Source organism: Aotus nancymaae, unplaced genomic scaffold (assembly GCF_030222135.1).
Source record: "Aotus nancymaae isolate 86718 unplaced genomic scaffold, 86718_ANA_hifiasm-v0.15.2.pri h1tg000040l, whole genome shotgun sequence".
NCBI classification, from domain to species: domain Eukaryota; kingdom Metazoa; phylum Chordata; class Mammalia; order Primates; family Aotidae; genus Aotus; species Aotus nancymaae.
Genome location: NW_026988454.1, coordinates 9,498,511 through 9,526,057, shown reverse-complemented (window position 1 = coordinate 9,526,057; position 27,547 = coordinate 9,498,511). Strand labels below are relative to the sequence as shown.

The window sequence follows — 27,547 nt, the reverse complement described above, 5'->3', positions numbered from 1 at the left end:
ACTCTGGTATGTCCTAACGTTGCCAAATAGGCTGGAGGGATTTAGAGAACAGGAAGTAAGCTACTGGGAGATAAGGCTGCAGCTGTGAATTGTAGACAGGGGAGGAAATGAGAATAACAGCATTAGCAGTTTGGCTTTCTTTTTAAACCAAAAATCACTGGAAAGATTTCTGTCTCTAATTTAAGGGCGTTACTCACCTATTCGTTTATACTAATTGGAACTCAAAGCAAAGAAGTGTGTAAGTGGGGACCATGTTTGCATTTATTTCTGCATCTCAACTGATTAGGAATTTCTGAAAGATGAAATTGAGTCTGTGAACATTTCATTTATCCAACAACAGCAACTGTGTTGTCATAAGACCAAGAAATCTTTAATTTCACGTTAGAAATCATTTAAAAATATTTTTTGCCTCCACTCTTTTGTGTTTGTGTTATGCTGTGACCTTGCAGGCTTTTCCATGAAGAAGAGGTTTGTTGTTGATGGATGATAAAGGCAAAAATGCAGCTAATGTGGCTAGCCTCTCTCCTCTGGAGTATGACATCTTGTCATCAAGTATTAGTTTACAGAGAGGGTCATAGTGGATAAATATTCATTGGTATTACATTTAAATAAGGAAATAATTTTAAAACTAATTAGTCATGAATATCATGGGGTTTTTTGTTGTTTTTTATTTTTATTATTTATTTATTTATTTATTTATTTTTTGAGATGAAGTCTTCTCTCTGTCGCTCAGGCTAGAGTGCAGTGGCGTGATCTCGGCTCACTGCAACCTCTATCTCCTGGGTTCAAGCGATTCTCCTGCCTCAGCCTCCCCAGTAGCTGGCATTACAGGCACGTGCCACCACACCTGGCTAATTTTTTGTATTTTTAGTAGAGATGGGGTTTCACTATGTTAGCCAGGATGGTCTCAATCTCCTGACCTCATGATCCACCCTCCTTGGCCTCCCAAAATGCTGGGATTACAGGCATGAGCCGCCACGCCCAGCCAATATCATGTTCTTACTTTGTCATGTTCCATTCCACAGTAGCCATTCTGAAGTACATGAATGACTGTGGGCTTAAATAACTAATGTGTTAGAGACCAAATTGTAGCCACATGCACATTTGGGGATTCTAGTGCTTGGGTCAAATCATTGGCAGATCTGAAGGAAGTCTGTGAAGCTGGCTTTTATTTACCATTTGGAAATCCCAGATTTTATGACACATTCAGTGTCATTTGAGGATTTTTGTTGATGTTGGTCTAACTTTAAAAAATCAATAATTTTAATACAAGATTTTTTAAACTAAGCTAAAAAAGTGAATCTGGGTTTGCTGCCCTGCTCCCCACATGTGTTGAGCCCCCTCCTGTGTCTATGTACAGAGGATTATATTAATGTCTGTTTAGGAAACTGAACTCCACAGAGACAAGACATCTTAATCGCTGTCCTTGGCACCTAACAGTGTCTGGTTTATCATAGGTAGGTAGGCAGACATATGCTGTTGTTCAGATGCCTCTGGGAATTGAAAGTAAACTATTTGAAATAGTTTTTGATACTTTCTATATAGTTCAAATATATAATTGAACAAGGATTATAACTTCTAATGATGTATTATTATTTGCACATGTTCAAAATTGCCGTGTGTCAGTATTTAAAGGTGAATGTGCCTCTGTCCCTTTCCTCAAGAAGCACAGATTGCGGGGGGAGGGTTGTTCACAAGCTGATAGTTATCCTGGATTATGTAAGCACTGCATCCCCAGAGGTATGACCAGAGCAAGGAAGAAGGTCTCAACAGAGAGGATACAGCTAGATGGGGCCACCTGGGAGTTCTTGGTGTCCACATCCATGCAAGGTGCTTTTTAGCGGGGCGAGCCATCAGCTGTATTCGGGTTTCCTAGTGATCACTAGGTCTCAAAGATTGCACCCTCACAGCTGCCTCTGATTTTTGTGATTTTAAAAAAGGGCTATGATATTATTCACACTTTAAGTGGGTAATAATTTCCTCTTGGAAAATTTTATTTTATTACACATTTTACAACAAGTGCAGATAACACCAAGTGTGGCCAACCAAGACTGCTCAAGGCAGATTAAATCAGATGGTTTTTAGGGTTTCCTCCTAGCCCTCTGCTGCCCTTGACGCAAGTCTAAAGACCTAACATCAGGTGTGTCCATGGGGTTTATGCGTTGATCTGAAAGCAGAAATTACACTTGGGACAGAGGGTATGTATGAGGAAGGGGCCTGGGTATTGTGGAAGTCTTCAACCATCAGTCCTTTTTATTTTCAGATATAAATTAGAATTTGGAAACCATTAATACCAGTGCCACATGTTCACAACTATTATAATTAGCTATAAGGTATAAAATACTAGGAGCAGACAAGGGTTCCAGTCTTTTTTTATTCATAGCAAGAGTACTCTTGCTGGTTAATAATAACTCTCATTTAATTGGCATATGTCAGTATCTAGCTGCGTGTCTGGAGGTTCTGACTTCCCAGCTGGAACTTACCTGAGAGCAGCGGGGGTGTTTTGTAGTCACCAACCCACTATTAGTCACATAGCATGAACGTAAAAAATGTGTGCTGAATGTCAGACTGAATTAATTCGTGATTACCAGGGTTGGCCAGTCAGGAACAGCCTCAGGGAGCCTTCTCCAGGGTGGGCCCTGCTGTGTTGGCTTTGTGGCTCGTGGTGTTCGGGGACCATTCCATATCCTTCAGTCCCTTGCTGCTCTACTGGGCTCTATGAGGCTGCCCTCCGACTCCTCCAGCATTCACCTGTTCTCACAAGCCACCTACAAGAGTTTCTACCCTTTTAGATAAGTGATCAGAATTTTTCAAGTTAAAAAACAAAGTTCTTATACTCAGAAATTTTGAAGCTTATAATTTCTTCATATTTCCTCTGTGATAATTTGTAAACAACTTGGGTGTTTCAAATATGTATTTTTTTTCCCAAATTAACCACATCTAGATTCTAAACTATTCAGAAATAAGGTAGAACAGAAAAGATGCAGAAAATTTTGCTTCAGGGGGAAAATGAACTTAAATAGTACTCACCCTTTCCTCTTTCCATACTAAATAAATAAAAACCCTGATTCAAATCCATAGTAAATGTTGTTAAAATAATTTCCTCACAGCACAGGACCAGCAGATGAAGGATCATCTGTGAGAGGCAGGTGCTGGGTGCAGATGAGCCCTGGGTCCTCTCTTTGTTTTATAGGGGTGAACATGTTCACGCTATCTCTCTTTGTTAGGTAGCCGTGTCAGTGGGGCTGGTTCCCTGTGGGACTCTTGTATGTGAGCTCTGGCTGTTCCCTCCCCTGATCCCCACATTCGGCCCCAGTCTTCTGCCTTTACTGACTTCATTCTAATTAGTTCTTCAAGTCTGATCATGGCACAGAAATAACCCCGGCCCATGGATTTATTTCCTGTGGTAAATGTCTTCTTGGTGGTTTTCTAGGTTGTGCTGGTGAGGTGGAATGAGCCCTACCAGAAACTGGCCACGTGCGATGCGGACGGAGGCATATTCGTGTGGATTCAGTACGAGGGCAGGTGGTCTGTGGAGCTGGTCAACGACCGTGGGGCACAGGTGAGTGGCAGGCTGCAGGTACAGGTCACCCAGACAGGCATTCCAGAGCCAGCATGCTCCAGAGCTATGGGGAGAAGAAATCAATCAAATTAGAATCCTGCTTTTCATTTCTCTTGCATATGTCACTGGATAAAAAGAGAGTGCAGAATGATGCTTCCTGTTTAACCATGCTGCTGTTGTGAGAACTCTCCAACTTTTAAACTTTACTTAGATCTGTGAAATCATTTTTTACCCTTCAGTATTACGATTCCGTGTAGGGCCTGTGGCATATCACGGTTTTGCCCCCTTCGGAAAGTGTCTTCTCTGTTTTGTCATCTCATCGGTCTTTCACAGAGAACGCCACGTGACTTCTCACAATCTGCTCAACAAGGGAAGGGTGCTACTGTCTCTTCCACAGGTTTCAGTTAGCACAACCACCTGTTGTCATCTTCCAGCTCTTCCTTTCTGATGCAGTTTGTCTGAACTCTCAGGAAACAGTTGCACCCAGGACACCCTGCTGAGTTGGCGTTATTTCTAGAACTGTTCCATAGACTGGTTTATGGGACGGCTTCATGGTGCACCTTTTATATAGGTTTAAGGACACATGTTTGAGCAGGCAGCTCCCATCCTGGGGAGTGTACAAAACTGTGACTTAAGAACCGGAGTCCTCAGGGGGTGTCAATTAATAATTAATGAGGAGTTTCTTGTACCATTTTAACTCTCAGGATGATTTCCCTGTGGCTGCATTTCCATATACTTCTAAGGTACTTGGATTCTCATTCTTTCCTCTCCCTCCTGTTGCTTAAATAAGCTGTGAGCTTCCCAAGCTACAATTCAGTCAAGTGACATAAAATTACAATGAATAAAGATACTATTGTCAGTGACTGTTAGCAGGCTGAGGATCTTTGTAAGATATCATCACAGAAGGCCCTGTGTGAAAACAGAGCATTCTTTTTTTCTGAGTTGACGTGGTGGAGTAAGTGTAATAATATTGACTGGCTGATAAGGCCTTATACCAGTTTCCTTCAGGCCTCCTTGGAGTGAGAAAAGGAAGAGGCAAAGCCTGCCCTGTGACCATTAACTGGCCTTCTTGAAGTAGAGCCACAAATGTGGACATCTTTATGTGGATGGACATGTGGTCGAGAGCATGAGCTCTGGAATCAGGCAGTGTAGGCCAGAAATCTCACCCCATGACTTCTGTGTGGTAGATACTTTCCTGTGCCTCAGTTTTCTTATTTGTAATGTAGGGGCTATAGGGTACCTGCCTTAGGATCATGGAGGATCACCTAAGACTGTATATGAAAAGTGCCCATGGTACTGCCTGCATCTTATCACAGCACCTGTAGCATGTTGAGATACTACCACCTTATATAGCACGGAGCTGCCCTGCCCTGCAGCAGTGGCCATAGGTCATCACACAAGATGAGTTTCAGGCCTTGAGGTAGCAACTTGTTATGGTTTTCTGCGAAATGGACACTTCTCCGAGTTTGCCTGTAAAGGTTCTAAAGTGCTGTCATTCTTCCATTATCCAAAGCATGGGACTCTTTTCCCTGGAAAGGCCCTGTGATGAGGTGAAACATGTCTTCAGATTTAGGGTGGCTAGAGGACTGTAAATCATTGCTCAGATAAAGAAATGGAAGAGGAGCAAGGATAAATGCCAAATGAATGCTTGGCTTTTTCACACGTTATATCTTTCAGTCTTCAGGAACCCTATTCCAAAAATATTGTTATTCTCAGTTAATGGAAGAGAAGAATCCAGGTCAGGAGTTCAGTAACTTGTCCAAGGAAGTTCATGGGTGGTAAGCCAGAACTCAAACCCTAGTTTGTTTGAGTCTATAATGCTCCACTGCATTGTCGTTTTCCCAAACAAGAAATGATTTTCTCTTTTGGCAGAAATGCACGTATTGATAGTGTAATTACATGCTGCGTAATGACGTTTCAGTCAACACAGATTGCATATAGGATGGTGATCTCATAAGGTTATAATGGAGCTGAAAAATTTCTATCACCTAGTGACAATGTCGCATAACACATTACTGATGTGTTTGTGGTGTTACTGGTGTAAACAAGCCTACTGTGATGCCAGTTGTATACAAGTATAGCAGATACCATTAGTACAGTCCATAATGCTTGATAACAAATGACTGTTACTGGTATTTACTGTACTTTTTATTATTTTAGAATGTGCTTCTACTTACTAAAAAAAAAAAGTTAACAGTCTCAGGCAGGTCCTTCAGGAGGTATTCCTGAAGAAGGCATTGTTATCATAGGAGATGACAGCTCCATGGATGTGTTTTTGCCTCTTGTGTTAGTCAGGTTCTCTAGAGGGACAGAACTAATAGGACAGATATGCATATGTATATATATGAAAGGGAGTTTATTAAGGAGAATTGGCTCACACGATCACGAGGTAAAGTCTCACAATAGGCTCTCTGAAAGTTGAGGAGCTGGGAAGCCAGTGGTGTGGATCAGTCTGAGTACCAAAACCTCAAAAGTAGGGAAGTTGATAGTGCAGCCTTCAGTCTGTGGCTGAAGGCCCAACAGCCCCTGGCAAACCACTGGTATAAGTCCAAGAGTCCAAAAGCTGAAGAACTAGGAGCCCAATGCTCAAGGACAGGAAGCATCCAGCATGGGAGAAAGAAGAAGGTTGGAAGACTCTGCAAGCCTGCTCTTCTTCCATCTTCTCCTGCCTGCTTTATTCCAGCCGTGCTGGCAGCCAGTGAGATGGTGCCACCCAGATTAAGGGTGGGTCTGCCTCTCCCAGTCCACTGACTCAAATGTTAATCTCCTGTGGCAACAAACACAGCCAGGAACAATACTTTGCATCCTTCAATGCAATCAAGTTTGACACTCAATATTAGCCATCACACTCCTGAAGACCTTCCAGTGGGCCAAGGCGTGGAGGTGGAAGACAGTGACATGAATGATCTTGGTGCCGTGTAGGCCTAGGCTAATGTGTTTGTGACTTAGTTTTTAACAAAAACATTTAAAAAGAAAAAAAATTAATAGAAAAAGCTTACAGAATAAGGATATAGAGAAAAAATATTTTGGGACAGTTATATAAGATGTTTGTGTTTTAAGTGTTATTGCAAAAGGATCAAAGAAAGGATCAGACTTTTTTAAAAATTGAAAAGTTTATGAAGTAAAAGAGTTACAATAAGCTCAGGTTAATTTATTATTAAAGAAAGAAAATTTTTTTTAATAAAATGAGTGTAGCCGAAGTGTACAGTGTTTATAAAATCTACTGCAGCATACGATAATGTCCTCGACCTTCACAATCACTCTCCACTCACTCTCTGGTGTACCCAGAGCCACTTCCAGTCCTGCAAGCTCCATTCATGGAAAGTGCCCTATACAGGTGAACCATGTTTTATCTTTTATACTGTATTCTTACTGTATGTTGTCTATGTTTAGCTAGCTTTAGATACATAAATACTTGCCGTTGTGTTACAGTTGTCTACAGTGTTCACTACAGTCATCACATGTGTACAGGTTTGTAGCCTAGGAGCAATAGGTTGTCCCATACACCCTAGGTGTGGAGTAGGCTGTACCCTCTAGGTTTGTGCAGTTACACTCTGTGATGATCACACAACGAGGAAATTGCCTAACGACATACTTCTTAGAATGTATCCCCATTGTTAATTGACAAATGACTGTATACCCGAGGGAGCTTCAGGATTTATTACCATTAAAAGGCCCGCTCCACCAGCTAGGCAGTGCCACCAGTGTATGGATTCTCCTAGCAGTAGCCTTTGTGAGCAGGGGCCCTCTGTCATCTCCATAGCAGCTGTGCAGTCACCACCACCCTGCACATCCCTTATGTTTCTTTCCATTGAGAGTTTGGAGCAAATATTAGAAACAAGAAGGGGAAGATGAGTTCAGCCCTGGAGGCAAATGAGCTTACCTGGGCCTTAGAACACCTGGAAGCACCCAGAATCTCACAAATGCCTGCCCCTATCAGGTTTGACTAAAGTAATTACTGTATGTTGTGATGTCATTTAGAGTTTTGTACAATTGGGAACTCAGATTTTTCAAATCTTAGAATCCATTGAACAACTGTCATCATTAAACGCTGGCATTTTGGGGGAGGTTTGGTTGCTTTTGATCGTGTTGGAGTCAGATCTTATCCAAATTAAAAGGACACCGCACAATGGAGAAAATGAATCACTGGTCAAGGGAGTGGTGGCTTTGTACACCAGGAAAAGTTCTGTGGCTCAGAAGAGGGGTGTCTTTGAAACCAGCTCAGAGAAAAAGACTACTTTTTAGAAGAAGCGACATTATCTTTATTATGTAGTATGCCTTTCATTTTCACAAAGTAATCAAACATTTGGCAAAAGCTAAGAGATGCTTTAACAGTTTCTTTTTCAGGAAATGATTAAGAGTCCTTTATTTCAAAAATGAGTTTGGAACAGTACGTGCATTATTTTACAGTATTAGTCACCAGGGGTGGCTGTGCCAGGCACACACACACTCTGAGACAGTCTGATGAAAAGCTGCCTGGGTCAATGGCATGGTCAGTCTGCTGCTCAGCTTCAATTAATCCATGTCTAAGAACTCTCTTTGGTAAAGCAAGAGCATTGCAACCTTCTGCAGTTGAAAAACAACCACAAGAACTGGGGTTTCTGCCCCTTTTTTTAGAGACAGGGTCTCTCTGTCACCCAGGCTGGAGTGCAGTGGCGTGATCTTGGCTCACTACAACCTCCACCTCCCGGGTTCAAGCAATTCTTATGCCTCAGCCTCCCAAGTAGCTGGGATTACAGGCATACGCCACTTCGCCTGGCTAATTCTTTGTACTTTTAGTAGGGACAGGGTTTCACCACATTGCCCGGCTGTTTTTGGATTCCTGGGTTCAGGTGATCCACCCACCTTGGCTGCCAAAAGTGCTGGGATTACAGGCATTAGCGACCACTTTTTTTTTTTTTTTTTTTTTGAGATGGAGTCTTGCTCTGTCACCAGGCTGGAGTGCAGTGGCGCAATCTTGGCCCACTGCAACCTCTGCCTCCCAGGTTCAAGCAATTCCCCTGCCTCAGCCTCCTGAGTTGCTGAGACTACAGGTGTGTGCCACTATGCCTGGCTAATTTTTTGTGTCTTAGTAGAGACGATTTCACCATGTTGGCCAGGATGGTCTCAATCTCCAGACCTACCTCATAATCTGCCTGCTTTGGCCTCCCAAAGTGCTGGGATTACAGGTGTAAGCCACCATGACTGGCCTTTTTTTTTTTTTTTTAAAGCAATTTGATACTTAGTTTTCTCTGGTTTTGTTTTTCCAGTTGTGATTTATTCTTATCACTTTATATTGTCCTAATAAACCCAAAATGGGCTAAGTGGCTAGTTGGGAGACTGAGTCAGGAAGATCTCTTGTGACCAGAGTTCAAGATCAGCTTGGATAATATGCAAGACCTCATCTCAACAAAAATGTTTTTAAAATTAGCTTGGTGTGGTAGCACAACCCTGTAGTCCCAGGTACTCAGAAGATGGAAGTAGAGGATTGCTTGAGCCCAGGAGTTTGAGGCTGCAGTGAACTATGATTGTGCCACTGTACTCTAGCCTGGGTGACAAAGCAAGACCAAGTCTCTAGACAAACAGAAACTCAATTAGTTCATGTGAACATCCTCTTTTATCTGTTTTTTGTGATGTAAAATGGCTGGTATCTCTAAGAAGCTACTTTTTACTGGCTATGCGTTTTGGCTATCAATTAAGAAAATTTCCCAAAATAGTTTTTTCTCTTACTACAAATCTTTTTTAAGATATATAGTTAAAATGCATGCAAGTAAATAGCATTATCTTTGCAAAATGAGAGAGCTTTTAAATTTTATTCCAGAATGTAATGCATTGTTTCTGAAAAACATTGTTTTATGTTAATGAAAAAACTAGACAGTATAATTGGTTGGAACATAGTCAGTGAAGTCAAGGTTCTGAGTTTATCTGAGGAAGCTTTTTTCAGTAGTCTCAGACCAGCTGTTCAAGAGCTATCTCACAAACCATGCCATTGTCATGATAGAGACATTGCTGATCACACAACGTAAACCTATAACCCCTGCTTTAAAAACAGCCAAAAGTTCATGTTCTTTTAGTGTTTGTTCATTTAGTTTCTCATTACCTGAAATGTAATATATCCAATAATATCACAGTTTTTTTTAAAGCTAAATGTTTATAACTGCAAACAACAGTGAGGATTATAGATAGCATTTGTTTTGTTAGAAAAGATTAAAAAGAAGCACAATGTAGGACAAACGGAAAAAGTAAACCAAGGTAGTAGAAACAGGAACAGATACAATGATAATTAGAGTAAATGTAAAGGGATTAAATTCACCAATCAAAAGATAAAGTTTAGCAGATTAAATTTGTAAAAATCTAGATAACAGTACATACTGTTAGAGCCATACCTCAAACTTAAGGACATAAATGTAAAGGATGAGAAAGATATATCTTGCAAATACCAAGAACAAAAATAAAGCTGATGTAACCATATATTAGTTTCAGATAAAGTAGATTTGAAGATAGTTTTATCTAGTTCATAGAAGACAGAAAGCATTATTTGGTAAGCTGTCGTTTACCAAAAAGATATTTTTAATATGTATACACTTATTAATAGCATCAGTATAAATGAAGGAAACTAATAGAACTGAAAGGAAATTTTATAAATCTATTGATGTACTCAGACATTTTAACGACAGTCAGCAAAGATGTAGATGATCTGAGCAACACATTTAACAAGCTTGACCTGAAGGACATGTATAGGTTCTTAATTCACTAGAGAACAGACACTTTCTCAAGCACAGATGGAAGGCTTATAAAAACTGATCATGTTTCAGGACAAGATTCTGCAAACCTTTTCTGAAGGGTCAGATAGTAAATATTTTAGGTTTTGTGGACCAGGAGCCAAAATTGAGGATTTTATATAGGTATTATTATATAACAAGAGGGAAATCAGATTTCCAAAAGATTTTTATTGATGAAATTTAGATTTATGAACACTGAAATTTGAATTTTATATAATTTCAAATAACAAAATACTCTTCTCGATTTTTTTCTTCTCAACTACTTAAAACCATTCTCAGTTTGTGGGCTGTATAAAAACAGGTGACAGGTCAGATTTGGCTAACAGCCCATAGCTTACCAATCCCTGTTCTAGGACGTAAATAAAACCTCAACAGATTTCCACTGTCAGGTATCATGATTACAGACCATGATCTCTGAACACAGTGCAACTGGGTCAGAAGTTAGTAACAAAAAGATAAGAGATCCCTGTCTGTTTAGATGTTTTAAAATATATTGTTAAATAGCTCATGGTTTAAAGAATATATTTAATAGACATTTATAAAATTCTAGATCTCAATGATAATGAAAACACTATGTCAACAAAAAGAGTTAAACTCCGTAAAATATTTGAAGAGATTTATTCTGAGTCAAATATGAGTGACCATGGGCCATGGCACAGCCTTCAAGAAGTCCAGAGAACATGTGCCCATGGCAGTCGGACTGTAACTTGGTTTTGTACACTTTAGAGAGGAGTGAGACATGAGTCAAATACATATAAGACATACATTGGTTTGGTCCAGAAAGGCAAAACAACTCAAAGGGGTAGGGGAGGTTCCGAACTATGGTGAATTTAAATATTTTCTGGTTGACAATTGGTTGAGTTTGTCTAAAGACCCAGGATTGATAGAAATGTAATGTTCAGACTAAAATAAAGATTGTGTAGTCCAAAGTTCTTTTGAAGTCTTATAGTGGCTGTCCTTAGAGACAATAGGATGACAAATGTTTCCTATTCAGATTTTAGGTAATCTGTTTAGGATTGGGATGGTCTAGCTACGGGTCTAGCTATTGGGAAGAAAAAGATCTAGCTACGTTAATGGAGATTCTTTACAGATGCAATTTCTTTTCCCCCCGCAAATAACAGCTTTACAGGGCCATCTCAAAATACAGCAAACAAGCATGTTTTTGGGTAAAATATTTTTATTTTCTTCTTGGTCTTGTAATGTTATGCCAGAGTCAGGTTGGAAAGTAAATCATGATATATAGGGTTAAGTAAAACCCAACCTATCTGATGAGAATTTATGATTTTGAGGGCATGACTCCCCAGACCCTTTAGATAAAAATTTGGGCAAGGTAAAAAAAATCATAATTTAGTCCTTAATTATATACCAGAATTTGTGAGACATGATTAAAGTGGTGCTGTGAGAGAAATGTATATCGTTAATTACTTATATTAGCAATAAAACTGTGATCATTAGTCAGATATGTGTTTATCTTAAAACACTATTAATTGAACAGGAGAGTAAATCCAATGAGAGAAAAAGAAATAATAAAAATGAAAGTGAAAATTAGCACAATAGGGAAAACATGATAAGGTAGAGATGAACAAATCCAAAAAATTGTTCTTTGGAAACAAATCAACAAGATAGACAAATTGCTTGCAAAACTGACCAAGAGAAGAAAAGAGAACACAGAAATAAACAATTTTATAATGAAAGTGGGGCATAGCTATGAACAGAGATTACAAGATAACCAAAGGTAATTATAAGATGCATAAGTAGTTCAATGGGGGAAAGATAATCTTTTCAACAAATGGTGCTAAAACAACTGAATATCTGTGTTTTTTAGAAAGAAAACCTTAATTCTTACCTCATACCCTGCATGAGTTTGGTCCAGAAAGGTAGTAACTGGAGAAACACCAGGGTTCTTGGTCCTCATGCCGTTTAGATAAACGACACGGACACACGTGGAATGGTTTTAAGGAGCGGAGAGTTTAATAGGCAAGAAGGAAGAAGAAGGCAGAAGGAACAGGCTCCCCCTTACAGAGACAGAGTGAGGGGAAGCTCCAAAGCTGAAAGAGGAGGTTCCCAAGTGCAGCGGACTGCCAAGACCAGCTTGGTCGTGGAGACCCCAACCCAGGCGGCACTGAAGGAATTAAGAAATGGAAACAAAAAGAGAGTGGACAAGGAGAAATCAGAGTGGGGCATCAGGGGACTGACAGCGTTTCCCAGCTGAAAGCCAGAGCAGACTCTGACCCATGTATTTATTCTTTGTGAACAGTGATTATTTTTAGTGAGCAGGTGTTCTATGTTTTTTTTAACAGTTATGTAAACACAAATTTTAATTTGAATACTTGATACTAAGGAATAAATATATATACCTAATACGTATTCACAAAAATTAAAAACTAATTTGTTTAACATATGTTGAATATTTATTATGGTTCTATGGACAGGGTGCATGCCTAAGTTTTTCTTTTTTTTTTTTAATTGTACTTTAAGTTCTGGGGTACATGTGCAGATCTTGCAGGATTGTTACATAGATATACACATGCCATGGAGGTTTGCTGCATCTGTCCCCTCGTCACCTACATTAGGTATTTCTCCTAATGTTATCCGTCCCCGATCCCTCCACCCCTTCCTGTCCCTCCCCTAGCCCCCGCTCCCCCACAACAGGCCCCAGTGTGTGATGTTCCCCTCCCTGTGTCTATGTGTTCTTATTGTTCAACACCCACTTATGAGTGAGAACATGCAGTGTTTGGTTTTCTGTTCTTGTGTTAATTTGCTGAGAATGATAGTTTCCAGCTTCATCCATGTCCCTGCAAAGGACATGAACTCATCCTTTTTTATGGCTGCATAGTATTCCATGGTTATTTGTGCCACATTTTCTTTATCCAGTCTATCCTTGATGGGCATTTGGGTTGGTTCCAAGTCTTTGCTATTGTAAACAGTGCTGCAATGAACATATATATGCATGTGTCTTTGTAATAGAACGATTTATAATCCTCTGGGTATATACCCAGTAATGGGATTGCTGGATCAAATGGTATTTCTATCGTTAGATCCTTGAATAATTGCCACACCATCTTCCACAATGGTTGAAATAATTTACACTCCCACCAACAGTGTAAAAGCGTTCCTGTTTCTCTACATCCTCTCCAGCATTTGTTGTCTCCAGATTTTTTAATGATTGCCATTCTAACTGGCGTGAGATGGTATCTCAATGTGGTTTTGATTTGCATTTCTCTAATGACCAGTGTTGATGAGCAGTTTTTCATATGTTTATTGGCCACATAAATGTCTTCTTTTGAAAAGTGTCTGTTCTATCCTTCGTCCACTGTTTGATGGGGTTGGTTTTTTTCTTGTAAATCTGTTTTAGTTCTTTGTAGATTCTGGATATTAGCCCTTTGTCAAATGAGTAGCTTGCAAAAATTTTTTCCCATTCTATTGGTTGCTGGTTCACTCTAATGATTATTTCTTTTGCTGTGCTGAAGCTCTTAAGTTTAATTAGATCCCATTTGTCTATTTTGGCTTTTGTTGCTGTTGCTTTTGATGTTTTAGACATAAAGTCCTTGCCTATGCCTATGTCCTGAATGGTATTATAGCCTGTGTTTTCTTCTAGGGTTTTTATGGTATTAGGTCTTATGTTTAACTCTTTAATCCATCTGGAGTTAATTTTTGTATAAGGTGTAAGGAAGGGGTCCAGTTTCAGCTTTCTGCACATGGCTAGCCAGTTTTCTCAGCACCATTTATTAAAGATAGAATAAAGATAAACTAGACAAGCAGCTAGCACCTGTTCACTACTAATTATAAATAAACTAGAAAGCATTCTTTAATTGGAGAAATGGGGGCAGGGTCATGCATCCTGCATTTTAAGAACTGGTTTCACTAGTGCATGACTGGTACATATTGCTTACTATTGTGTAACACCATAAGCAGTTTTCTGCCTTGGGACAGCACCATGTTCCTTGCCATCATCTCTCAGTAAGCAATATATAATCCATCACACACATCAGTGTTTGTTCTCATCAGTGGACACCAGCCAAGTATATATGCAGAAGCTGGAGGAGGTGATGTCTGATTTGCTTAGGGCTCAGAGGATTGGTTTGACCAGGCACATCTTTCATGTAGCCTGCAGAAAAAGCTGGCCCTCCCACACTAGCCTTTTAATATACAAATGCAGAGCTCCTTGAATGTTCTATACACATGGGGATATGTGGGGCAACCATGTTGCCAGGAACATGTGGTGCAAGGACAATAAGGCTGGGAATTGCTTCCCAAAGTGCTGGCATTACAGGTGTGAGCCACCACGCCCAGCCTGACATAACCACTTTGGAAAATGGTTTACTAATTTATTGTGCCGTAAAACATACATTTACCGTATAGCCCAACAATTCCACTCCTAGATATTTACTCGAGAAATAAAATCATGTGTCATAAAAAGTCCTGCACATGAATGCATGAATGTTCATGATAGTTTCATAATAACTAAATTCTGGAAACAACCCAGCTATCTAAGAGTTTGTTTTAACTTTTTAGTTCAGGGGTTCTTATGCATATTTGTTACATAGGTAAAATTGTGTCATGGGGGGTTGTTGTATAGATTATTTGGTCACCCAGGTGTTGAACCCAGTGCCCATTATTTTTCCTGATCCTCTCCCTCCTTCTACCCTCCATCCTCCACCCTTCGATAGGCCCCAGTGTCTATTTTCCCCTCAATGTGTCCATGTGTTTTTGTCATTGAGCTCCCACTTATAAGTGAGAACATGCTGTATTTGGTTTTCTGTTCCTGTGTTAGTTTGCTAAACATAATGGCCTCCAGCTCCATCCAAGTTCCTGCAAAGGACATGATCCCATTCTTTTTTATGGCTGCGTTGTATTCCATGGTGAGTATATATATATATATACCACATTTTCTTTAACTGGTCTACCGCATACATGTTCATGTGTCTTTATGACAGAACAATTTCTATTCCTTTGGGTGTATACCCAGTAATGGGATTGATGATTTGCATGGCAGTTCTGCTTTTAGGTCTTCGAGGAATCACTACACTGTTTTCCACAGTGGTTGAACTAATTTACAACCCAACTAACGGTGTATAAGTGTTCCTTTTTCTCTGCAACCTCTCCAGCATGTTATTTTTTGACTTTTAAATAGTAGCCATTCCGACTGATGTGAGATGATATCTCATTGTGGTTTTGATTTACATTTCTCTAATCAGTGATGCTGAGCCTTTTTAAACATGCTTGTTGGCTGTATGTATGTCTTCTTCTTCTTTTTTTTTTTATACAGCCCGTTAGACTGAATATGTCTTCTTTTGAAAAGTGTCAGTTCATATTTTTTGCCCACTTTTTAATGGGGTTGTTTTCTTGTAAATTTGTTTAAGTATCTTTATAGATGCTGTATATTAGACCTTTGTCAGATGCATAGTTTGTAAATTTTTTCTCTTATTCTGTAGGTTGTCTATTTATCGATAGTTTCTTTTGCTGTCCTGAAGCTCTTTCGTTCAATTAGATCCCATTTCTTGATTTTTGCTTTTGTTGCAATTGCTTTTGGTATTTTCATCATGAAATCTTTGCCCATTCCTATGTCCAGAATGGTATTGCCTAGGTCGTCCTCCAAGGTTTTTATAGTTTGGGGTTTTACATATAAGTCTTATAATCTTGAGTTGATTTTTGTATATGGTGTAAGAAAGGGGTCCAGTTTCAGTCTTCCACATATGGCTACCCAGTTATCCCAGCACCATTTATTGAATAGAGAGTCCTTTCCCCATTGTTTGTGTTAGCTTGGTCAAAAATCAGATGGTTGTAGATATGCAGCCTTATTTCTGGGTTGTCCATTCTATGTGTCTGTTTTTGTACCCGTACCATGCTGTTTTGGTTACTATAGCCCTGTAGTATAGTTTGACATCAGGTAGCATGATGCCTCCAGCTTTGTTCTTTTTGCTTAGGATTGCCTTGGCTCTTAGGACCCTTCTTTGGTTCCATATGAATTTTAAAATAGTTTTTTCCTAGTTCTGTAAAGAATGTCATTGGTAGTTTGATAGGAATAGCTTTAAATCTGTAAACTGTTTTGGGTAGTATGTCCCTTTTAATGATATTGATTCTTCCTACCCATGAGCATGGAGTGTGTTTCCATTTGTTTGTATCATCTCTGATTTCTTTGAGCAGTGTTTTGTAGTTCTCCTTGTAGAGATCCTTCACCTCCCTCTCTAGTTGTATTCCTAGGTGTGTTATTCTTTTTGTGGCAGTTGTGAATGGGAGTTTGTTCCTGATTTGGCCCTTGGTTTGGCTGTTGTTGGTTCATTGATTTTGTATCCTGATACTTTGCTGAATAGCAATTTGGATAGACAAATTGTGGTGTATTCATATAACAGAATAATGTGTAAGAAGAAATGAACTACTGATGCACACAATTCAGATGAATCTTAATTATGCTGAGTAAAAGTAGTCAGACACAGAAGTTGAACATACCATATGGTTCCATATGCAAAATTCTAGAATGAACAACCTGTGACAGAAATCACTGTTTGCCTAGGACTGGGGTTGGGGATTGACTGCTTGGAGCGAGGAGGGACTTTACTGCATGTAAATTATACCTTAATAAAGTTGATTTTGTAAAGGAAAATACTAAAAACTACTTGCCAGCAGTTTTGAAAACTTACATGAAATGAACAAATTCCTTTTCAAAATTATCAGAACTGACTCAAGAAGTAGAAAGCTTGAAAGTTTAGACTGGGCACAGTGGCTCATGCCTATAATTCCAGCACTTTGGGAGGCCAAGGCGGACAGATCACTTGAGGTCAGGAGTTGGAGACCAGCCTGGTCAACATGGCAAAATCCTATCTCTACTAAAAATACAAAAATTAGCCAGGTGTGGTGGTGCGTGCCTGTAGTCCCAGCTACTCAGGAGGCTCAGGCAAGAGAATCACTTGGACCCAGGAAGTGGAGGTTGCAGTGAGTCAACATCGTGCCACTGTACTCCAGCCTGGGCAACAGAGCAAGACTCTGTCTAAAAAAAAAAAAAAAAAACTTCAAAGTTTAGTACTAGAACTATTAAATTGAAGACATGGTTAATAATCTTCCCATTACTAAAATACATAGCCAGATGATATGGCAGGCTTGTTCTACCAAACTTTCAAGCAACAAATCATCCCAGTTTTTATACAAATTCTTTTAGGCATTAGAAAAAGAGGGACTACTTCAGCTCATCCTGAGAGAGGTAGCATAACCCTGCTAAAATCCAGAGACACGCATTACAAAAACAAAATCACAGGTCTACTACATTCATGAATACAGATGCAGAAAATTTAAAGACACTAGCAAATCAGCTTCAACTGTGTGTATAAAAGACAATACTCCAAATTGGACTCTGCTAGCTATGCAAGAATACTATGATATTTAAAAATCCATACAAATAACTTACCACAACAGTAGATTAATAGAGGGAAAAATACAGTCATGTGACTAGATGCAATAAATGCATTTGGTAAACTTAACACCCAAGTATCAAGTAGTGTTTTCAGTTAGATTTTTTTTTTCTTCATTCTGATTGAGGGGATATTGTTAGCAAGACTGAGAGAGAATATAATCAGAAACCTACAGCTTTGCTATTTTGGTAAGGGACCAGAAGACAGTGATGGAGAATCTATTACTAACCATAAGTGAGAAGCAGTATAACAGTGGTTGAAAGGAAGGACCCTGTAGCTAGATATCCCGAGGATTTTTCTTGTTTCTCTCTTGCCTGCTGTGTTGACTGAGTCTTCTCTGTAGATGAGAACTATAATACCTTCCACGGGCTATTGACTTGAGGCTTAATGAATTAATGTACATGAAACACATAAAACACTGTTGATGCACAGTAGGCACTGAAGTCCATTTCAGTCATTTTTCTTAAAAAATTTTTTTAGAGACAATACCTACTTCTGTCACGCAGGCTGGAGTGCAGTGACACAATCATAGCTCACTACAGCCTCAACCTTCTAGGCTTAAGCAATCTTCTCACCTCAGCCTCCTAAGTAGCTAAGGCCACAGGTATGTGCCACTGCTCCTGACTAATTTTTTTGAGAAAGAGTCTCACTCTGTTGCCCAGGCTGAAGTGCAATGGCATGATCTTGGCTCACTGCAACCTCCATTGAGATGAGGTGATGATTACAAGCCATGAGAATGGCTCCCTGGTTCAAGCCATTCTCTCACCTCTGCCTTCCTAGTAGCTGGGATTACAGGCACGTGCCACCATGCCTGGCTCATTTTTGTATTTTTACTAGAGATAGGCTTTCACCATGTTGGCCAGGCTGGTTTCGAACTCCTGACCTCAAGTGATCTGCCTCCCTCGGTCTCCCAAAGTGCTGGGATTACAGGCATGAGCCACTGCACTTGGCCCCGACTAATTCTTAAAATTTTTGTACAGGTAGGATCTTGCCATGTTGTCTAGGCTGGGCTTGAACTCCTGGCTTCAAGTGATCCTCTCATTTTGGCTTCACAGCGTTCTGGGTTTACAGGCATGAGGCACTGCAGCTGGCTTCAATAGTTTTTCTTACAGCTTTCAAGTAAGATATGTTATATTTTAAGGCCATCTCCATCTTAGCCAAAAGTCTGAGTTAATGACTATGTCTAGACTTTGATAAAAGTGCTTTCCTTTTCAGATTGCAAATTGACTCTTTTCTGTGTGTGTCCCAAGGTGAGTGATTTCACGTGGAGCCATGATGGGACTCAAGCGCTTATTTCCTATCGAGATGGGTTTGTCCTGGTTGGTTCTGTCAGTGGACAAAGACACTGGTCATCTGAAATCAACTTGGAAAGTCAAATTACGTGCGGCATATGGACTCCTGATGACCAACAGGTAACACCTCTGGAATGTGGGTGTGTAAACCAAGGGAGCTGGGAGGCAGGAAAGGGGCAGGAGCAGGGAGCTGGTGCAAAAGCCACTTGAGGAATCACGAAGGAAAAAAACAATAAAACTATCCAGGTAAAAATTAAAACAAAAATTTTAAATGAACCACAAATTGGAGAAACAGTGTTTCCCACCAGTATGGTAACATTAACATTTTAATTATATAAAATATTCATATACTTTTATTAATAAAATTTGCATAAATATGCAGTTGATACTATGTATCCACTAAGTTAATACTAATCAAAAAAAAAAACAATAGGATAGGAAATGGGATATGTGGTATATTGCTACATCATAAGACAACAAAGAAGCCCATCCACATGGTAAAAAGAGCTGGAGGGAAGTGAATCAAAAGATTACAAGCAGCTCTTTTATGGCAATGAGTCTCTGGTTCATTTTTTAAAAATCGAATTTCAGAATTTTCTTTAATGTGCCTGTTTGACTTAAATGAGAAAATAACATATAATAACAATAAAATTCTATATTGATAATTCATTTTGGAGGCTGGGCGCAGTGGCTCACGCGTGTGATCCCAGCACTTTGGGAGGCCGAGGCGGGTGGATCACCTAAGGTCACGAGTTCGAGACCAGCCTGACCAATATGGTGAAACCCCCATCTGTACTAAAAAACATATGAAAATTAGCCAGCGTGGTGGCGTGCGCCTGTAGTCCCAGCTACTCTGGAGGCTGAGACAGGAGAATTGCTTGAACCCTGGAGGTGGAGGCTGCAGTGAGCTGGGATCATGCTATTGCACTCCAGCCTGGGCGACAGAGAAAGACTCTGGCTCAAAAATAAAATAAAATAATAATAATAAAAGATAATTTATTTTTTAGATATAAGGATTGACTAGTTAAAACCTTTGTAAATATAAAACTTGTGTTTTCCAAGTATAGCAGAATACATGTAATGCCAGAGTGTTTTATGCCAGAGATTTAAGTTTATTACTGGTAAAAAGCAAGCAGTATAATATGGAACTGTAACTTTCATTTTTGAACCACTTTTTTTTAACTGAATTGGTTTTCTCTGGTCACTATGTATTTAATGTTTTCATTTCTCAAGTGAAAAGGCCAATAATTTTTCTCTTCTCAAAATTGGTATTAGGAGATTTCAGAAAAGGTATTTTCAACTCCATGTTTCTTCCCTTGCTTTCCCCCAAAGACTTCCAATTATCCCTTAGTATTTGTGTGTATTTGTATGAAATGCTTACATTAGTTTATTATAAAGGTATATTTTTATAGGTTTTTACTACCTCCAGAGTCTTCTCAAGGAAAAGTGTGTTGCATTAAGTGACCTTGCCCAGGGCACCTGATCTCTCCTGTGTCAGTTTCTCCTACGTGACAAGGACTGTTAATTTTTTCCTGCCTAATTCCCAGGCCTTTTGTAATGATAAATGAAGGAACAGATGTGAAGGCCCTTAAGAACCTATGAGTGGAAGTCTTGACTTTACATTCTTTCCTTGCCTAGAGTGATGGAACCCGTGAACCATCTTTGAGGTTCATCTAATGGTGCTCTGATGAGTTGTGCCAGCCAGTGTCCCCAGCAGACTGCGCACATGTAGGACAGGCCGGGGACCCACTGGGGATACAGCAGTGAGAGGGATGTGGCTCTTGCCTTTGAGGTACAATTGGACCTGTTGTGGAGACAGACCTCTCCTTACACAGAATACAGCTGCCATGGCTTGGCAACATGTCGGGGAGGACTTCCCAGGAAGGGCTGGCTGCAACTCCCAAGTCGAATCTGGGGGACGTTGTTGCAGGCAGCCCCAGCAGAGTTCCAGGGTATCGACACCATGGTGTTGATGTGCCACAGGGAGCGGTTTACTGCTGCTGTGGAACATTAAGGGGGACTCATGGGGTGGGAGGAGTCAGTAGGACCATGGCCATGGGACGAATGGAGGCCATGCTGATGTACCTGGCCTTGACTTTATAGACCTTGGCACGAGGAAAGAACTGATGTGGCAGGCAATTGGGCACTTGGCCCCAGCCTCTGTCTTGATGACTGCTTTTACTAAGAGGTGGGATTTTGTTCTAGGAAAGTACCCCCACTGCCTTTAAATAAAAGGTTTGCAGCCAGGCACCTGTAGTCTCAGCTAGTCAGAGACTGTGGTGGGAGGCTCACTTGAGCACAAGAGTTCTCGAGACCAGCCTAGGAAACATAGCAGGACCCCATCTCTTAAAAAACAAAAAAAAAAGGTCTGCAGGTCACTGAAGCAATAAGGACCCTTGGAAGAATTGAACACAGAGAATATGTGTCAGGCACTCTGTCAGTCCTGTTTGAACTGGGACATTGAACAGTAATCTCGTCTCTGCCACTCATTCAAATCTCTTGCTTGGTCTGATTTTATTAATGAAAAAAGAGTACAAAGACAGGTTGTGCACCAGTCTAATGTTTGTAATGTCAGGAGTTTGATGTGGAAAGCAGCACCCCTGCAGCCCAGGGGCCTCTGAACAGTGGACATGAAGGTAGAGCAGCAGGAAGCCGGCTGAATCTCCTCCTGCTTCCCTGAGAACTTTCTGCCTTTAATGTGAGTTAAAACAGCTTCCAGGAGTAAACCTCTTCCTCACATCTTGAGCTATTTCGGATTATAATGGTATTTTAGGCTACTTCCTGTCAACTTTAAAAAATACAAGCAGTACATGGCTGTGCACGATGGTTCATGACTGTAATCCCAGCACTATGGGAGGCTGAGGCGGGTGGATAGCCTGAGGTCAGGAGTTCAAGACCAGCCTGGCCAACATGGTGAAAGTCTGTCTCTACTAAAAATACAAAAATTAGCTGGGCATGGTGGCATGCACCTGTAATCCCAGCTACTCAGGAGGCTGAGGCAAGAGAATTGCTTGAACCCAGGAGATGGAGGTTGCAGTGAGCTGAGATTGCACCACTGCACTCCAGAGTGGCACTCCATCTCCAAAATAATAATAATAATAAGCAGTATATATTTTCAAGCATCAAGTTTGAAGTGTAGCTATTTTCCTATTTGTCATATTTTTTTTCATTATACAGGATGGTTTATTACCCTTTGTGGTGTTATAGACTGCTTTAGATGAATATCAGATAGAAACTGAACCTTTTACCTGGAAGAACGCACATGTGTACATTATATATCACATATGATTATATAGCTCACTTTGCATACAGCTTTGAGAATTTGTTGTATTCCATCTGTGGATTCTCCTCTTCACATCCTGATCCAGACACAGGTGATATTTTGGGGTAATCACCTTAACTTTCTATTATGAATATGTTCAAATGTACAGAAAATTTGAGAAAATACACCTTCCTGAAACATTTTGCCATATTTGCACACTATTTTTCATTACTACTCCCCACGTACAGGCTTTTGTAGTACTTGTTTTTGAAAGTAAGTTGTAGACATTGTTGCACATCAGCCTTATGTATTTCAACATGTGTATCCTGAGAATAAGGCCATTCGCCTGCACAGGCTCTCCTAAGGAATTAGCAGTGACATTATCTGGCATCTAGGCTATCTTTGTATTTCCCTAATTGTTACCAAAATGTATTTCATAGGCTTTTTCTATTTTTGTTTTTTGGAACCAGGATCCAGTTTAATTCATGTACAGCAGTTGATTGTTCTGTCTCTTCAGTCTTTTAGTCTAGAACAGTTTCTTTTTTTTTTTTTTTTGAGACGGAGTTTCGTTCTTGTTTCCCAGGCTGGAGTGCAATGGTGCGATTTCGGCTCACCGCAACCTCTGCCTCCTGGGTTCAAGCAATTCTCCTGCCTCAGCCTCCCAAGTAGCTGGGACTACAGGCGTGCGCTAATTTTTTTGTATTTTTAGTAGAGACCCAGCTAATTTTTTTGTATTTTTAGTAGAGACAGGGTTTCACCATGTTGACCAGTATGGTCTCGATCTCTTGACCTCGTGATCCACCCGCCTCAGCCTCCCAAAGTGCTGGGATTATAGGCATGAGCCACCGCGCCCGGCCTCCTTTTTTTAAATTGACTTTTTCATGAGGTCAGTGTGGCTGCCTGTCCTCACACTCTAGATTTGTCTGATTGTTTATTCATGGTATCATTTTACTTCTGGCCCTTATATTTCCTATAAACTGGAAGTTAAGTCTAGATTAGAGCTGGAGTAAACAATTTTGGTAAGAATACTCTAAAGGTAACATGTTCTTTATACTGAACCACACTAAAAAGTATATAATGTCTCATCCCAGTCTCAGGGTTGCTGAATTTGATTTAACCTTTGTAAAAACAAAAGTTATTTTTCAAGCCAGGTGCTGTGGCTTATGCCTGTTATCTCAGCACTTTGGGAGGCCGATGTGGGTGGATCACTTAAGGTCAGGAGTTCGAAACCAGCCTGACCAACATGGTGAAATCCTGTCTCTACAAAAAAATACAAAATTATCTGGGAATGGTGGTGCACGCCTGTCATCTCAACTACTTGGGAGGCTGAGGCAGGAGAATTGCTTGAACCTAGGAGGTAGAGGTCACAGTGATCCAAAATTGCACCATTACACTCCAGTCTGGGCATCAAGACTCTGTCTCAAAAAAAAAAAAAAAAAATTATTTTTCACAGCATGTTGTTAATGTCATCTACACTTAAACAGCTAATTTGTTCAAAGGATGTGTTCAACTTCAGGCTAAAATTTGTCTTCTATTAAATTGCAAGAAGGGAATGTAATTCTACCTGGAATTTATTTAGTGAGTGAGGACTCGGTATTGGTTTGCTTGGGCTGCCACGACAACATCACAGACTGGGTGATTTCAACAACAGAAATGTATTTCTCACAGTTATGGAGGCTGGAAGTCCAAGATCAAGGTGTTGGCAGGTTTGATTTCTCCTGAGGCCTCTCTCCTTGGCTTACAGACACCTACATTCTTACTGTGTTCTCACATGGACTTTTCTCTGTGCACTCACATTTCTGGTGTCTCTTCCTCTTCCTGTAAGGACACCAGTCCCATTAGGGTTCCACCCATACTACTTCATTAACCATAATTACCTCTTGATAGGCCCCATCTCCAAAAATAGTCACATTGGGAGTTCAACACATTTATTCAACAAAATTCAAAATATGAATTTTGGGGCACAAGTTCAGTCTACAATAGACTGATAGAAAACATTTTAGAGAAAAGAAAATTTACTGAAGAAGTAGTGATATAAACTCAGCTTGATAAACTCAGGATATATTTATAAATAGAACAGGTTTTGTAGGGCTTAGGAGCAAACCAGAATGACACAAACAGAAAATGTCAAATAAATGTAAGTATGACTAGGAAAAATATCTGCATCCTAAGTTGATCCAGAGTAATGTTGCAGCAGCGAAGCTTTTGCAGTTCTGGAAACACCCAGCATCACAGCAGGGTATGCAAGGAGAGAATGTTGCATTGCCTCTGTGTTATCCTGAGGTTTAGGAGAATACCTTGCCCCTTGATGTGTGAAAGTTATTTGAGACATTGACATTTTGAAATATTCTTCCAGCATGTTTTGGATCTTAGCTAACCGTCAATTCACTTGGAAAGCCTTTCAACTAGAGAATGCAGTGAGAACCTGAGCTGTGTTTCCATGTAAAAGGTAGACATGCTGATGCACCACCCAGCATTTCCAGGCTGAGTGTGGTCCTCTTAGGGTGGTGACCAGCTGATGAGACTGAGGCCACTGAGGATAGGTCAAAAGAAGAACCCCAAACTTCAAGTTGAGACTCCAGTTTGAATGAGGAAAATTTTGTGGTAACTTCTGAATGAAAGTTACCACACACATAAAGTGGCATGGAAAGAAAACCGTCTCCTTCTTCCTGCCCTTCCTGGGGAGCTCCAAGAAGCTGCCCCGGGGCATTTCTCCGCTGTGGGGGACAATGGGTTCTGCAGAGAACTCTTCCCAGGCTGTGGCTTTGGCCCTGTGTCATCCCTGATACCCCATCTCCACAGAGCTCCTGCAATGAGGCACATACATAATTTGGGTGCATGAACCATTTTTTAAATCATCTTAAGAGAATTTCAAGGTGTCAAAGCTTAGGGAAGTTAGTGACACCCATTTCCCCCACAGTCAGGGCGGCCACCTGTCCTGGGTCAGGCAAAGATGTGAATCTTGTGTGTGTCTTCCAGGTGTTGGCAGCTTCACTCCCCAGTCAGTGGTTCCTGTTTCTTGCCCCAGGATCCCCCGAGCATGCTTCTCTCTGGGCTCCTGACCTCAGGTGCTGTCTCCTTGGCAGGCTGGTGCTTCTGTCCTCTGCTTGGCTACCTTGGTTGGCATCTTCTGACCCTGTCAATACATACAGGCATGTCCTTTCTGGCAGTGCCTCTCTCAGCTGGCTCTCGCCTCCTCTCATCCCTGCCATCTCCCTCCCCGGCTCTGGCAGGGCATGCCTTTCCCATTCGGTCTCTTCCTAGGTTCCAACCTCAGGCCTCTTCCCTTTTTTCCATCCTTTGGATTATTTCTTCCACTGCCACAGCTGCATCGGCTCCCTCCTGTCCACTGCTGACTCCCCACACCCTTCCTGCTCTCATCACTCTCGTCGTTCACATCACGACACTATCACCGTCACCACCACCATGCCTGCAGAGTAGCTCTGCATAAACAGACGTTGCTCGAGTCCAATGTGGTCTGAACTTCCGTTGGAGAGGCGGGGTGGAGAGGATGCTAAGTTCCACCCTGCCCCTTCTCCCCCAGCTGCACTCCTCTCTTGCTCATCGTTTATGCCCTAAACTGGGAATTGCACTAGACTCTCTCTTTTTTTTCTTTTCTGTTGAGACAGAGTCTTGCTCTGTCGCCCAGTGGCACAATCTCGGCTCACTGCAACCTCCACCTCCTGGTTCAAGCGATTCTCGTGCCTCACCCTTCCAAGTAGCTGGGACTACAGAGGCATGCACCACCATGCCAGGCTAATTTTTGTATTTTTAGTAGAGACGGGGTTTTGCCATGTTGGCTAGGCTGGTCTCGAACTTCTGACCTTAAGTGATCTGCCCACCTTGGCCTCATAAAGTGCTGGGACTACAGGTGTGAGCCACCATGCCTAGCCTGAACTCTCTTTTCTGTACCTCCACCCTTCACTTAGTCGCCAGGTCCTGTTGATTCCATTTCCTACTTTTCTATCCGGGACTATTTATTTATACTTAAAGGTTATAGATGATTGTGCTCAAACCAGCTTAACTGAAGGTATTTAAGGTTTCGTATAACTTGACCAGAATGTGTCACTTGAAGGGGTTAATGGTTCTCCTGAAATACAGGTTCAGATATTCTTCACTTTATATAGTGGATGAAAGAATGTAGGGAAAGTGACTTTTTGAAGACATGATTGTATTTTAACTACCCACCTACAGGAATCTCCCTATTTAAAGAATTTTCTGTAGAAATTGCCCGTTTAGAAGGCAGTTGTTTTTGAAATGAGAATTCTTCACCTCATACATGTTTTTGCTAGTAATATCTAGATTTTAGTTTTCTGTGAATAGAAGTAATATTTCTTTATAAATACTATTTTTAAATCAGATATTTTCTTAGACACTCTTAAAGCATGATTTCAAATAAAGTAGAAAGAGTCTGGGCTGATAAGTATTAAATAGTCACCGCGATAAAGCTTTTAGCTTTTCAGATCTTGGCACATGCAGTACTAGTAGGTGGCATTTTCTTCTCTAGCTTCAGTGCTGATGGTATTTAGTTTTGTGTTTTTTAAACCTAGAAGGGGGAAGGTTTATCCTTTTTGCTTTGGGATACAAAAGGTAGGTCCCAAGTCCCTTCTCATCTGCTAAGGAGGTTTGGCACCCTTTGTGATCTGATGTGTGCTAGTGTGATCATGTCCCTGAGGCCACTGTGTTTTCACAGCAGCTAAGCACTGTCAGGTCACTTGGGGAGAGAAGCAGTAACAGTTACTGAATGCCTGTGCACCTCCAGGACATCTGTGAGATGAAAGTTTTTTCACATACATGTTTTGCAATAAATATGACCTTTATTTGCTATTTGGAGTGGAGTGGAATCAGGACTTGAGTAATTAGTGTAACAGGATTATTTAAAAGAATATTTTGATATAGAATTTTAAATTCATTTAGTTCCAGTGGTTTAAAAATAAATTTTAGGTCAGGCCTAAAATCATTGCCTGTAATCTTAGCACTGTGGGAGGCCAGAGCAGGAGAATTGGTTGAGGTCAAGAGTTCAAGACCAACTGGGGAAATATAGCAAGACTACATCGCTACAAAAAATTAAAAACTAGCCAAGTACAGTGGCACATTCCAGTGGTCCTAGCTACTCAGGAGGCTGAGGTGGGAGGATTGCTTGAGCTTGGGAGGTCGAGGCTGCAGTGAGCTGTGATCGCACCACTGCACTCCAGCCTGGGGAACAGAGCGAGACCCTGTCTCAAATACAAAAAAATAAAAATAAAATTTAAAAATAATTAGTA

The 27,547-nt window shown here is 40.6% G+C and overlaps 1 protein-coding gene across 6 annotated transcripts in view; it reads left to right on the top strand.

Moving 5' to 3' along the window:
* TULP4 (TUB like protein 4) overlaps window positions 1-27,547 on the top strand; it is a 294,657-nt gene that overhangs the window by 195,763 nt on the left and 71,347 nt on the right. For 5 of the 6 annotated variants that reach the window (XM_064360501.1, XM_064360503.1, XM_064360502.1 and 2 more), the window contains 2 exons: window positions 3,434-3,562; window positions 18,980-19,141. In XM_064360501.1, the coding sequence (XP_064216571.1) occupies window positions 3,434-3,562; window positions 18,980-19,141 (291 nt within the window). The remainder of the gene's footprint in view (window positions 1-3,433; window positions 3,563-18,979; window positions 19,142-27,547) is intronic. The other variant, XM_064360504.1, reaches the window with a different exon arrangement.